This window comes from Lepus europaeus, chromosome 1 (assembly GCF_033115175.1).
Source record: "Lepus europaeus isolate LE1 chromosome 1, mLepTim1.pri, whole genome shotgun sequence".
Lineage (NCBI taxonomy): Eukaryota > Metazoa > Chordata > Mammalia > Lagomorpha > Leporidae > Lepus > Lepus europaeus.
The window spans coordinates 151775171-151788386 of record NC_084827.1 but is presented as its reverse complement, the minus strand read 5'-3'; the positions used below and the strand labels follow the sequence as shown (position 1 = coordinate 151788386).

The following is a 13216-nucleotide window of genomic DNA, read 5'->3' as shown; positions in this document are numbered from 1 at the left end:
GCGCCATCACCAGCTCGGTCAAGTTTCTGAGTCTGGGTTCTTTCACCTGCAAGGAGTACCTGCCTCTTGGAATTGTAAAGGTCAGAGATATCGTTTGGAGATGTAAATGATTAACGCGCTGCTGGGTGCACAGGAAGTGCTCAGTAAGTGTTCACTCTTCTCTCACCTGTACCCGAGACAGCGCAGCGGGGAGACAGGTGCCACGGCCAGGAACGACTCCACGAGCGCTGGGCTCTCCGAGCTTAGCTGCTGAGGAGGCTGCTAGGAGCCCCGGAGGTAAAGGCTCATAAGCCAGCAACTTGGCCGGAGAGTGAATCGCCAGACCCTGGGAGCAGGCAGAGACCTCCCGAGGGACTTCTGGCCAGGCTTTCCCGCCAGGCTTCTCAAGGCGGCCCGATTAGCATTCGCCCCGCCCCCGACATCTCCTTGCCCGCGATTGGCCAGCGCTCCGGGGCGGCCCGCTCCGGGCGGGGCCGGCGGGCGCCGGGGACGCGGCCGAGCCCGCGGGGCAGTGGGCGGGGACGCGGGCCGAGCGCGGCCGGGCGGCCCACCAACCGAGCCCGGGCCCGAGGGGGCGGGGCCGGGGCGGGGCCTCCCGGCGGGCATTAGAGGCAGGTGACCCTGGCGGGGCGGGAGAGGGCAGTCCGCCTGCGGCCGTGACTCTGCCGCCTCCGCGCGCCGTTCAGTGCCCGCCGGAGGTGGGCGAAAGGGTGCGAGAGAACGCCGGGGGGAGGAGCCGAGCCGGGCGCGTCCCGAGAGCGCCGCCACCGCCCCCGGGAGTCCGCTGGAGCGCGGAGCCCCCTGCAGGGGAGGAGGCGAGCGGCGGGCGGGACGCGGCGGCGGCGGCGGGCGCTCACCATGCAGTCCCGGCCCGGCCAGCGCCGGCTGCTCGCTGCGCCGTGAGGCTGCGGGGTCCCGGTCGCCGCGCCGCCCCTTCCTCCCCCCCAGGTGCTGCCAGGCGCGCCCGCCCTGCGTCCGGCTCCCGGACCCGCGGTGCAACGCACAGCCTGCTGCTGCCCTGCTCCGCCCGGATCATGCAGGGGGCCCCAGAGAAGGAGAGGGCGAGTGACTGGGCTGCGCCGGCCGTGTTCGGGAGGCGCCCCCATCTCTGAGACGCCCTCACCTCCTGCCATGTGCCGCCGCAACGGGTACCCAGCCTGCCGCTAAACTTTGCGGGCGCCGGCCCGGCTCCGAGTCACGTTTCCGAGCGAGCAGCAAGTGCTGGGGACCGCCTGCCCCTCTCCAGCGGGATCTGCGGAGGTGAGAGCCTGCGCCAACCCCCTCTCCCGGTTCCTTTGCCCTTTTCCTGGGGACTGAGGACTCTGACCCCGGGGCCCGGCCCGGAGGGCCCAGCCAGGAAGGGGAGTGCGGGGAAGTCGGCAGTCAGATTCCAGGGGGTGGAAGGGAGGGAAGGGAGAGAGGGGTTGGCTAACTTAAGAGCTTTGCAACCGCTTGCGGGGACCGAACTGCTGACGCCTAATAGGAGCTGCCTGCAATTTTTCGTCTCCCCCATCTGTTTTTTTTTTTTTTTTTAAGAGTCCCTTGCCTGGAATCGGAGCCCTGACCGTCTCTCCCCGAGCGCTGCCCGCGGAGGCAGCGCCTTCCCGGAGCAGTTTATCTTTGGACGGCTTTCTCTAAGAGAAAAAGAAACCAACAGGTTGCCAGCCCCGGCGGCGCGCGAGCGTACACACACACAGAGAGACACACGAGGGACGCGGAGAGGGACGCGCCGGCCCCGGATTCCTCTGCCTGCGCTGGCCCCTCTCAGGCAGCGGGAGGCGAGGGGAGGGAGGGGGCGATGGCTCGGCCTGACCCGTCCGCGCCGCCCTCGCTGCTGCTGCTGCTCCTGGCGCAGCTGGCGGGCCGGGCGGCGGCCGCCTCCAAGGCCCCGGTGTGCCAGGAAATCACGGTGCCCATGTGCCGCGGCATCGGCTATAACCTGACGCACATGCCCAACCAGTTCAACCACGACACGCAGGACGAGGCGGGCCTGGAGGTGCACCAGTTCTGGCCGCTGGTGGAGATCCACTGCTCGCCGGACCTGCGCTTCTTCCTGTGCTCCATGTACACGCCCATCTGCCTGCCGGACTACCACAAGCCGCTGCCGCCCTGCCGCTCGGTGTGCGAGCGCGCCAAGGCCGGCTGCTCGCCGCTCATGCGCCAGTACGGCTTCGCCTGGCCCGAGCGCATGAGCTGCGACCGCCTGCCCGTGCTGGGCCGCGACGCCGAGGTCCTGTGCATGGATTACAACCGCAGCGAAGCCACCACGGCGCCCCCGAGGCGCTTCCCGGCCAAGCCCACGCCCGCAGGCCCCGCGGGGGCGCCGGCCGCGGGGGCCGAGTGCGCGGCGGGCGGCCCGTCGGTGTGCAAGTGCCGCGAGCCCTTCGTGCCCATCCTGAAGGAGTCGCACCCGCTCTACAACAAGGTGCGCACGGGCCAGGTGCCCAACTGCGCGGTGCCCTGCTACCAGCCGTCTTTCAGCCCGGACGAGCGCACGTTCGCCACCTTCTGGATCGGCCTGTGGTCCGTGCTGTGCTTCATCTCCACCTCCACCACCGTGGCCACCTTCCTCATCGACATGGAGCGCTTCCGCTACCCCGAGCGCCCCATCATCTTCTTGTCGGCCTGCTACCTGTGCGTGTCGCTCGGCTTCCTGGTGCGCCTGGTCGTGGGCCACGCCAGCGTGGCCTGCAGCCGCGAGCACAGCCACATTCACTACGAGACCACGGGCCCCGCCCTGTGCACCGTCGTCTTCCTGCTCGTCTACTTCTTCGGCATGGCCAGCTCCATCTGGTGGGTCATCCTGTCGCTCACCTGGTTCCTGGCGGCCGGCATGAAGTGGGGCAACGAGGCCATCGCGGGCTACGCGCAGTACTTCCACCTGGCCGCGTGGCTCATCCCCAGCGTCAAGTCCATCACGGCGCTGGCACTGAGCTCCGTGGACGGGGACCCCGTGGCTGGCATCTGCTACGTGGGCAACCAGAACCTGAACTCGCTGCGGGGCTTCGTGCTGGGCCCGCTGGTGCTCTACCTGCTGGTGGGCACCCTCTTCCTCCTGGCGGGCTTCGTGTCGCTCTTCCGCATCCGGAGCGTCATCAAGCAGGGCGGCACCAAGACAGACAAGCTGGAGAAGCTGATGATCCGCATCGGCATCTTCACGCTGCTCTACACGGTGCCCGCCAGCATCGTGGTGGCCTGCTACCTGTACGAGCAGCACTACCGCGAGAGCTGGGAGGCGGCGCTCACCTGCACCTGCCCGGGCCCCGACGCCGGCCAGCCGCGCGCCAAGCCCGAGTACTGGGTGCTCATGCTCAAGTACTTCATGTGCCTCGTGGTGGGCATCACGTCGGGCGTCTGGATCTGGTCCGGCAAGACGCTGGAGTCGTGGCGGCGCTTCACCAGCCGCTGCTGCTGCCGCCCGCGGCGCGGCCACAAGAGCGGCGGGGCCGTGGCCGCCGCCGGGGACTACGCCGAGGCCAGCGCCGCGCTCACCGGCAGGACCGGGCCTCCGGGCCCCGCCGCAGCCGCCGCCGCCGCCTACCACAAGCAGGTGTCCCTGTCGCACGTGTAGGAGGCCGGGAGGGGAGGGGGTGGTTTTGTTTGGTAGCTTTGCCAAGGTCACTTCCGTTTACTTCCGTGGTGCTGATGCCCCCTCCCGGGGGCGACGTGGAGACCGGGAAAGGCGCCGTTTGGAGGGAGTGCCTGGCCCGGTTCTTCTTGGAGGGGGCTCAGCTCGCGTGCGTTGGCCTGTGCGTTTCTTGCTGCCTTCTTGGGGGGAGCCCTCTTTTTAATTTATATGTGTTTTTGTTTTTCTTCATTTGTAACTTTGTTGCATTTTGGCAACAGCATCTACCTTTGCTTTGGGGGCTTTACAGTCCGAAGGCTGGCGTTGTAACGAAGTTCCACTTGGTTCAGGTTTCTTTTTGAACAGTGTGGTCCACGTTGGGAAAATCTATTTCCTGTACGTGTGTCTTTGAAAAAAACAATGTGAACAGTGAAAGTGTGATGTGCTGTGACTGGAAAGTTGCCGGGCGTGCTTTTTCATCAGCTTAGCCTCTTGCACTGCTGCAAACCTCCGAGGTGAGGTTTTCAGGAGAGCGCTTGCTGGGTCCTGCTGATAGCCCCAAGTCCTATCAGGGAGGGGAGCATAATGTGCTTAGCAACCCCCCCACCTCCCCCCCCCCCCCCCCCCCCGCCCAAAGTGACAGGGTGAGGGAGCGCTTGGGGATTTGGCCTTCCACCCTGGCTTTGTCCAACCAGCTCGGGTCTCTGCTGCGGCACTGGTGAACAGTTCGGTGTCAGTGTCCTGAGTCAGAGAGCGTCCTGTATAAATATTTGGAACAGAACCTGGAGGCTGGCGATTGGTGGAACCGGTGAACTGTGTGCCCCAGAATGGGTAGTTCTTAATAGACTTAAGCAGATCTGTTCTTAAACAAAAACAAAAAGGAACTTGTGTTTCGATTTAAGTGAAAGTAGTCCCAGTACCCTCTTCTGAAAATACTTAATGATAGTTGCTAAGGGAGGCTTGGTTTGGAGTGTAAGGGCTAAAAAATGGGTGTACTTCCAGTAATTAAAGTAAATTTCCAACACTTCCCTTATCTGCTCCCCCCACCCCGCCTCCTTTATCATGTTAAACAGTCTTTCTGCTTTTCTTATTCCTCCTCTCCTGGAGAGCTGTGATTAGAAACCACACCCACCCTTGAATGAAGTGCTTGAACTGGGGGAGGGGGCTGGCTACCGTGAACAAACATTGGCCCAGGACAAGGGAAAATAAGTGTTCCTGGACTTTGGACTAGTTTATGGCCAGATATTGCAAAGGAAGCCAGACAGCGCTCTCCGCAGTTTCTGAAAACAAAGAACACTCATAACATAGTTGCATATGCTTTTAAAGCTGGGCAGAGTGTAGTGCTATCCCAGGGGGAAGGTGCCTCTTTTCACACACACACACACACAGCCCATGGATATTTTTCTCTTCTGAAAAAGGCTATATATTGATGAGCATACACACACAGCTTCTTTGCTCTTACAGAATCTGGCTTGCTTTCCTAATCTTTTTAACCATTCCTTTGCTCCTATATAAAAGCCTATATACTGATGAACACACACACACGTTTCTTTGCTATTGGAAAATTGTGTTTGCTTTCCTAATCTGTTTAACCATTCATTCATGAAGAGTGTGAGGCCATTTCTGGGGAAGAGGGTGACTGCATCGGCCAGCAAAATACCAGTGACCAGGACTGAGTAGACACTGAATGTATGAAGCTAAAATGGCCAAAGGCATTAAAATTGAGAAAGCCTCCCTAGGGAAACAACTGGAGCCTGGGCCTTCAAGCTTCATTTGTACCAAAGTTGGAGCAGTAAAATTTAAGTCCAGGTCACGTTGTCTCTATTGAGTAGGCAAATGCGAAGTTCCCATAGAGAATTCCAACACTTTGCTGGCGGGGAGAAGCCTAGTAGCAGAGTTTTAGGGACTTTGAGAAGCTGTTAGCATTTATAAAAGTGCACCACTCTCACACAGCTCATTCTCTGCATCAAAATTAAGCTGTATTGGATTCAGTGAAATCCAGTACACAGGTACAGAACCTTGGGTACATCTCGTTGCCTTACTTATCCCAAAGCCTCTTCTGAGAACCTGGAAATGGGTCCTGAGTGCCCGTTCCTCTCCCATGTTTCCAATGAGGACCTTTCCTGACCCCCTTGCCCTCTTCCCTACGTGGCTGTGTTGCCCCAGAAAACAGAGCTTGTCCTGCTCCCTCCAGTCATTGTCCCTAGTTTGGGTTGTGCCCCCACCTTCCTTTTCTTTATGGAGAGATCTAGAAACAATGCATAGTTTATCTAAAAGTTGTAGAATGTACTGGATGAAGGCAATCTAATTCATTTTTTTAAAATTACCTTTTCACTTTAGACACTTGCCAAATCTAAAGAGAACATCTAATTTGCTTAAAATGACAGATAGCCAAGGAGAAGAGATACAGGTAATGGTTTTTGGGGTCTAGCTTCAGACCAAATATCAGAGGCACCTGTGTCTGTGCTGTCACCCCTGCTGTCCTCTTTGCCGCCACCCTCTAACAAAGATGAAGCCCACCTGCTCTCCTAATGTTGGCCATCCCCAACCCAGCCAGGGAGGAGACGCTGCACCTGCAGGTGGTCACCCCGTTAGCATCTGCACAGGGATTTTCCCCTGGCTTGCATTTTTCTGTAAACAGATGGTGCTCCTGAGAACAGTTACAAAATTAAAGGTCGTGGGGGTGGTTGAGCAATTTGGGCTTGCAGGGTGGGGGAGACCAAAGGCTTGCTTTGGTCTTGTCCATCCACCTCACAGTCAACTTGAAGTCTGGCTTCCAAGATAAGGGCAGGAGGGTTTAGATGCGAGGTTGTCTAAAGGAACATAAGGTGTTCTCAGTGACTCCAGTTGACCAGATCTTAGGAAGACTGTTTATATTATTTCCGTCTGCACACTTTGAAGGTGTCTCACATTGGTTGGAAATCGTGTTTTTGGTTTTGTTTTTTTTTTTTCCCTCTTGGTGCCTTATTGGTTTATCTTTGCAAACCTTTGTCATGATTTCACATGACCACTGTCCGTGGCCAGGGCCAGCATGGAAGTGTTGTGCAGAATTATGTGCGTGTACAAGCTTAAATAATGTGCCGGCAGCACTGTTTCAAAGTTGGTATTCATTAGGCCGTTCCCTCCTGGGCCAGGGCGGCACTAATCCTGACACCGGCTGCCAGGAGAAAACCTCCTGGATCCCACACCGAACCTTAATAACAGCAGCCGTGACCTGCACTCTGCAGTACAGAATGGGAACCCCAGAGCTAGGAAACCTAGTTGTGTATTTTAATGAACTGCTACCCCTGCTAAAGCAGCTTCTTTCACTTTTGTGCTCTACAGAAAGCCCAAGGGGGGTAAGAGGGACAAAGCTTTGAATAACTGCTTTCTAACACCGAATGTGGCAGACAGGACAGAGAACATCACAAATCTAGGCAGGTGCGAGGTACAGCGGCTGCGAATTGCCTGCTCCCTCTGCGTGCCCTTTCTTGTCTTCCCAGTCCAATCAAGTGATCCGGGGAAGGAACATGCCTGGCCTGGGGAGGATGGCTCTGAAAGGAAAAATCGACCGCGACATTAAAGAGGGGTGAAGGGTAGGCAGGATGTAAGTGACTAACCAGACTCAAACTTTCAACGGCTTCTAGCAGCTTGGTGACAATTACGGGATTTATTTCAGCTAGGATAATGTCTGTAGTCTATCATTTGGAGACAATATTACTTCATGTTGTTACAAACTGTATGTATAGTATGTATGTTTTGTGGGTATGTATATACATAATATATATTATATATATATATATATATATGAGAGATTTAGTGACTTTTGATACGGGTTTGGTGCAGGTGAATTTATTACTGAGCCAAATGAGGCACATACCGAGTCAGTAGTTCGAGTCCAGGGCATTCAATACCTTTTATGATTTCCATACATGTATAGTGCCTGTCCCATGCAGTATTGTCACTGTCACGTCAAATTCAGAACTCACAAATCAGAGCCAGTGATACTTTATTTGTAGACAATCAACTTGAACCTTTAAGTTCCTGGCAGATGATTATAATTCTGAGTCCATAACACTAACAAAAAGAAACCCAGAGCATCTTGATAAGTTTATTTTTGTTTTGTTCCTGGAAGTCAGTAGAACAGCAGATGTGGTTATGTTAGTCTCAAGACACTTAATTTGTTGACCTTATTTCGGAAAAATTTTGTATTATATTTGTGGGAAGGTAAGATAACAGTTTGAGATTTTTTATCAAATATGGAGATTAGTTATTTATGAAAAACAAAGAAATGTCTATTTTTGTTTCTTTGTTCCCAATTGATGTAGATAAATTTTAAAATGCATTAAAGCAGTGATAAAGAAAATTAAAAGATGTTGTACATGTCTTTTTCTCCTGTTTGAATGGCGACGTGCTGCTTTCCCCAGTTGCTAACGAAAGATGTCTGGGTTCTAACTTCATAGTCGGATCTCTCAGGTGTGCTTAAAATGTGACAGGATTATTAGTAAAATCAAGCAAATTCCAGTCACCAGAAGAACTAATTAAAACACGTGTGTGGATAGATGCCTAGGCTTCTCCTGCCGACCCTGCGATGTTTCATAACCACTTGAAGAGAGCGCAGGAACTCCCAGAAGAGAGAAGTTGCCTGAGCCTGCAATCTCTCTCATCAGCCTTCCGTCTGTACTCCGTATGGGACCTGTTTGAAGAGACACTGGTGTGTGTGTCTGGTTGCAGAATTCCCAAAACTGCTCATCATTCAACAGTTGGATTCACACTTGGCACTGACCTCTTAATAGAAGTCAGGGATCCCAGAGGAAAAGAAATACATCGATTTAGAATACATTGGAAGTAGATGGAAAACAACTCCCTGAGGATCTGAACAGACGCCTAAGCCAGAGATGCCAATACCATTGCCACACTGCCTTCTGTGGACTGCTGCTTTGGCAAGACACAGATTAGCCACCACTCTGCCAAACACCACCCCTGTTCTAATGCCTGGGTTGGCAAGGATCTCCCACAATGCTCTGAAGCATAGGAATGTGGGGAAACATGGGTAATTAGGAACTTAAAATGTGGTTTGAGGGGTTGGTGTTTGGCCTAGTGGGGAAGACACCACTTGGGACACCTGCATTCCATGAGTGCCTGGGGTTGAGTCTTGGCTCCAGTTTTAATTCCAGCTTCCTGCTAATGCATACCCTGGGAGACGGTAGGTGAGGGCCCAAGCAGTTGGGTCTCTGCCACTCATTTGAGAGATCTGGACTGAGATCTGGGCTCCTGGCTTCGGCTTGGCCCAGCCCTGCTACTGGCAGGCATTTGGGAAGCGAACCAGGAGATGGGAGCTCTTGCTTTCTCTGCACCGTTCAAATAATAATATTGTTTGGGGGAGACAGCACAAACCCAGTAAGAAGTGATTAATGAGAGTCTGTAATCCAGCATCAACATGAGTGCCATGAACTTCAGTTAGGGCAGCAGGGAGAGGCAGCCTAAAATACACAGTAGTTGAGATGAATCCCGACAGACATACCTTACATGTCCAAGACCCTAGGGCTTGACACATCTTCCCCATGCCTTCTTGTTGCTCCCCGAGTTGAAACAGGGAAAAAGCAGCCCCAACCTGGAGCAGAGGAGCTGTGGAACTGAGAAGTTTGGAGAGCTCGGTGGGCTCGTGATGCTGTAATTGGTGGTAATGCGTTTAATGACTCAGTTTGTCATGGATGGAAACAAGCTTGAGAGGGAGAATGGCTTTAAGAGGAGGTTTGGAAGCCAGCCTGGGGACTCAAATGCCAGCTCTACGACTTAAGGACTGAACACTTAACCTCTTAGTATTTCAGTTTTCTTATCTTTGAAAAGGGAAAAATAATATTTATACCTTAGTGTTCGGAAGAGTTAAAGGATTAAATCAGCTTTAGGCAAGGTTAAGTAAAGCAAAGAAGCGGCTGTGTAGGGAAGGGAACTGAGATCACAGGTTGTCAAATTCGAGTTAGCATAAGAATCATTTGAGGCTCTTGCTTTAAAAAAAAAAAAAAAAATCCAAGCCTAACTGGTTTGGGCCCATGCTGAGTTTTTAAAGATAAACTTTTAATTTTGGAGATCTGCTAAGATAATTGTTTCCTGTATGCCCTTCCCATTTGCCCCTAATGTTAACATTTCATGGTATGGCACATCTGTTACAACTAAGAAGTCAATGCTGGCACATTGCCATGAGCTGCAGGCTTCATTTGATTTCCCGCTAAGTGTTCTTCACCTGTGCCAGGATCTTGTATTGCCTTTAGAGAAGCCTGGGTCTTACAGCTGATGAGAAGCAGGTAGATGGGGACATCTTGAGAAACTGAAGGACTGAGCAGTCAAAATGCCCCATTTCCAATTTTGGGTGATGTGCAATTTTAAAGAAAGTCAATGAAGGGTGGGTATAGAAGATTGGATTTAGCGTTAAGAGATGGAATCCATTGGATGAGGAGTTACCAATTGGGCATCCAATGCCAGATTTAATTCATGGCTTTGGAATGTGGAGGTGCTTGCTACCATGTTCTCAGCGACTTAGATGCCAGGGGCTGTGAGGTCAGGGGAGCGGCTAAGTTGGGAACAGCTGCTTTGGGGAACACAGGAAGGCTCAAACAGATGATGAAAGGAGATTTCAAGGGGCCCGTTAGCCTTTGAGCCATACAAAACCTGCATTTCCTGGAACATGGTGCTAATGCTTTGGAAGTCCATCGCAATAACCAACATCAAACATTGCCACGGTGGACACAAGTGGAAGGGTCACATGGTGAAACTGGGATGGTCTTGCTGGGGGTGGGTCCTAAGGGACTTGGTGAAGCAGGTGGTGGATGAAACACGATGGGCTGCCAGGAAGTGTCCATTCTCATGGAGGCGATCTCAAAGCCAACATTTAGGGGCTAACAGGTAAAGGTTTGTAGAGTTGAGCAGGGTCAGATGAAGCAATAGACTTTTGCTAAATAAAATAGCAAGCACATCTGAGAATCCTTTGAGGTTGTCTGAAGTAAATACTACTGTTACGGTATTGAAGACCTTACACTCTTGGGACTATTCCTGAATTTTCCTAGTCACAAACTACTTAGCTCCCTTTACAGCATGTAAATAATCCTACTACCTTGTTCCTTGTTGTACTCCCTGGAGACTGTTCCTGTGCACCAGTGGAATGGGCCTTTACTGAAAGGCTCTTCCAGCTCATGCATCGCTTGTTGGCACAATGTCAGGCCGACCAGGTTGGTAAGTGGCTGGCAGTTAAGGCTGTAGGTAATCCAATCCTTAACTTGTTGATAGAAGCCAGGTGTAATCTATGGATTCTGCACAGCAATCACCTACCTGGGAGATTTCTCTGCCAGCTGTCAAGTGCTTTTCCAAGTAGTTCTGTACTCAGTGGAACTGTTGGGCGTGGGAACAGTCAAGTCAATCATCTTAAATGTGGTTAGGGAGGGTTGGGTGGTGAAGACTTTAGATATCCTGCATGCTGTAGCTAAACCAGTTTCTAAAAACACTGCATAACCTGAATCTAGACTGCATGAAGACTGAACTGTTTTCTAATTTTTTTTCCCCCAAATCAAGAACTACCATAGCTGGCCGGCGCCATGGCTCAATAGGCTAATCCTCCGCCTGCGGCACCGGCACACCAGGTTCTAGTCCCGGTTGCTCCTCTTCCAGGCCAGCTCTCTGCTGTGGCCCGGGAGTGCAGTGGAGGATGGCCCAAGTGCTTGGGCCCTGCACCCCATGGGAGACCAGGAGAAGCACCTGGCTCCTGCCTTCGGATCAGCACGGTGCGCTAACCGCAGCACACTGGCCGTGGCGGCCATTGGAGGGTGAACCAACGGCAAAAGGCAAAAGGAAGACCTTTCTCTCTCTCTCACTGTCCACTCTGCCTGTCAAGAAAGAAAGAAAACAACCATAGCTAATATGCTTCCCGTAACTTAAATTTCCATGCCCCATAACATGTAAAGAACCCACCCACTTTCAGTATCATTTTCATTCTTACCCTAAGGTAACATAATTTTCCCTTTATCAAAATATCTGTATCGCCTAACAGAATTAAAGCCAAAGGGAGAAGAGCAGCTTTTAGTGATACTATTTATTCTGCCAATTGGATCTTTAAGTCAAGAAACTTATGTCCACTTACCTCCTCAAAACTTTTTTTTTTTTTTTGACCTCTGACCATTTATATAAGTTAGCATTTTTGCTTATGGGCTGGTGTTATTGGGAAATAAAAAGACATGATTTTTCTTCCCTAATAAAATCAGATCATTTATTGTGATTTATCAAGAACAAAGTTATCAGTGATTTAAAGTCTGACCTTAAGTACTAAAATATTAAAGTGGATGAAAATACAGCAACACTTTCAGGATTTAGAAAGAAAATTGCTGAAATTCATTGGTTAGGCTCTTACTTTTACAAGAGATTTGGTGTATTTCTAATTGAAAATAGCATGTTAAAGTCAAGCCATATGACTTTAAGTCACTCTCTGTATAGCAAACCCAATTCTAGTTCTTCACCTTGCATTTTCTTTCCTATGTAACTGAAATCCTTCATTTTTTTTAAAGACTTATTTGGGGGCTGGTGCTGTAGTGCAGTGGGTGAAGCCACCACCAGCAGTGCTGGCATTCCATATGGGCGTTGGTTCGAGCTCTCTGCTGTGGCCTGGAAAAGCAGTAGAGGATGGCCCAAGTCCTTGAGCCCCTGCACCTTCGTGGGAGACCCGGAGGAAGCTCCTGGCTCTGGATTGGCGCAGCTCCAGCTATTGCGGCCAACTGGGGAGTGAACCAGCAGGTAGAAGACCTCTCTGTCTCTCTCTGCCTCTCCTTCTCTGTGTAACTCTTTCAAGTAAAAAAAGAAATCTTAAACAAAAATTTGTTTGAAAGGCAGTTATATAAAGCGGCAAAGGCAAAGGGGTCTTCCATCTGCTGGTTCACTCCACAAATGGCCGCCAATAGCTGGAGCTGAGCTGATCCAAAGCCAGGAGCCAGGACTTGGGCCATCTTCTATCACCCTCCCAGGCCACAGCAGAGGAGCTGGATCAGAAGTAGAGCAGTCAGGACTCGAACCAGTGCCCACATGGGATGCTGGCATCGCAGGTGGCAGCTTTACCTGCTATGTACACCACAGGGCCGGCCCCTTCATATTCTAATTCTATGCTGTCCCTGTAATTTCTCCCTCTTTTGTATAATTTACCTAATTTTATATTTTAATGTGCTTTTCCCTCTCAGGCACAATAAAAAACTATTCACAGATTCCATCTAATGCACTTTGCAGCCAGTGGTTTCCAGTGTAACAAATTATCTTCAGGGGGCAGGCCAGCATTGTGGCATAGCAGGTTAGCCACCACTTGCAACCTGAGTGCTGGTTTGAGCCCTGGCTGTTCCTCTGATCCAGCTCCCTGCTAATGGGCCTGAGAAAGCAGCAGATGATAGCCCAAGTACTTAGGTCCCTGCTACCCATGTAACAGACCCAGATGGAATTCCTAGCTCTGGCTTGGCCCAGCCACAGCCCTTGTGGACATTTAGTGAGTGAACCAGCATATAGAAGCTCACTCTCAGTCTCTCTCTGTCATTCTGCCTTTCAAATAAAATAAATCTTAAGAAAAAATAAATCTTCAGGTTGAAAAACAGTAAGCAGGGGCCGGCGCCATGGCACAGTAGGTTAATCCTCTGCCTGCAGTGCCAG

The 13216-nt window shown here is 52.0% G+C and overlaps 1 protein-coding gene across 1 annotated transcript; it reads left to right on the top strand.

Moving 5' to 3' along the window:
* The first annotated feature begins 863 nt into the window (after positions 1-863).
* FZD5 (frizzled class receptor 5) lies at positions 864-3672 on the top strand. The gene is made up of 2 exons (XM_062190513.1): positions 864-1260; positions 1537-3672. Exon 2 carries the CDS (start codon positions 1799-1801, stop codon positions 3569-3571), a length of 1773 nt encoding a protein of 590 aa, XP_062046497.1. The 5' UTR covers positions 864-1260; positions 1537-1798; the 3' UTR covers positions 3572-3672.
* Positions 3673-13216: the final 9544 nt, after the last annotated feature.

Bases quoted from the DNA above. Each gene is read 5' to 3' on its own strand.
- FZD5 (XM_062190513.1), top strand. From the start codon at position 1,799: ATGGCTCGGCCTGACCCGTCCGCGCCGCCCTCGCTGCTGCTGCTGCTC.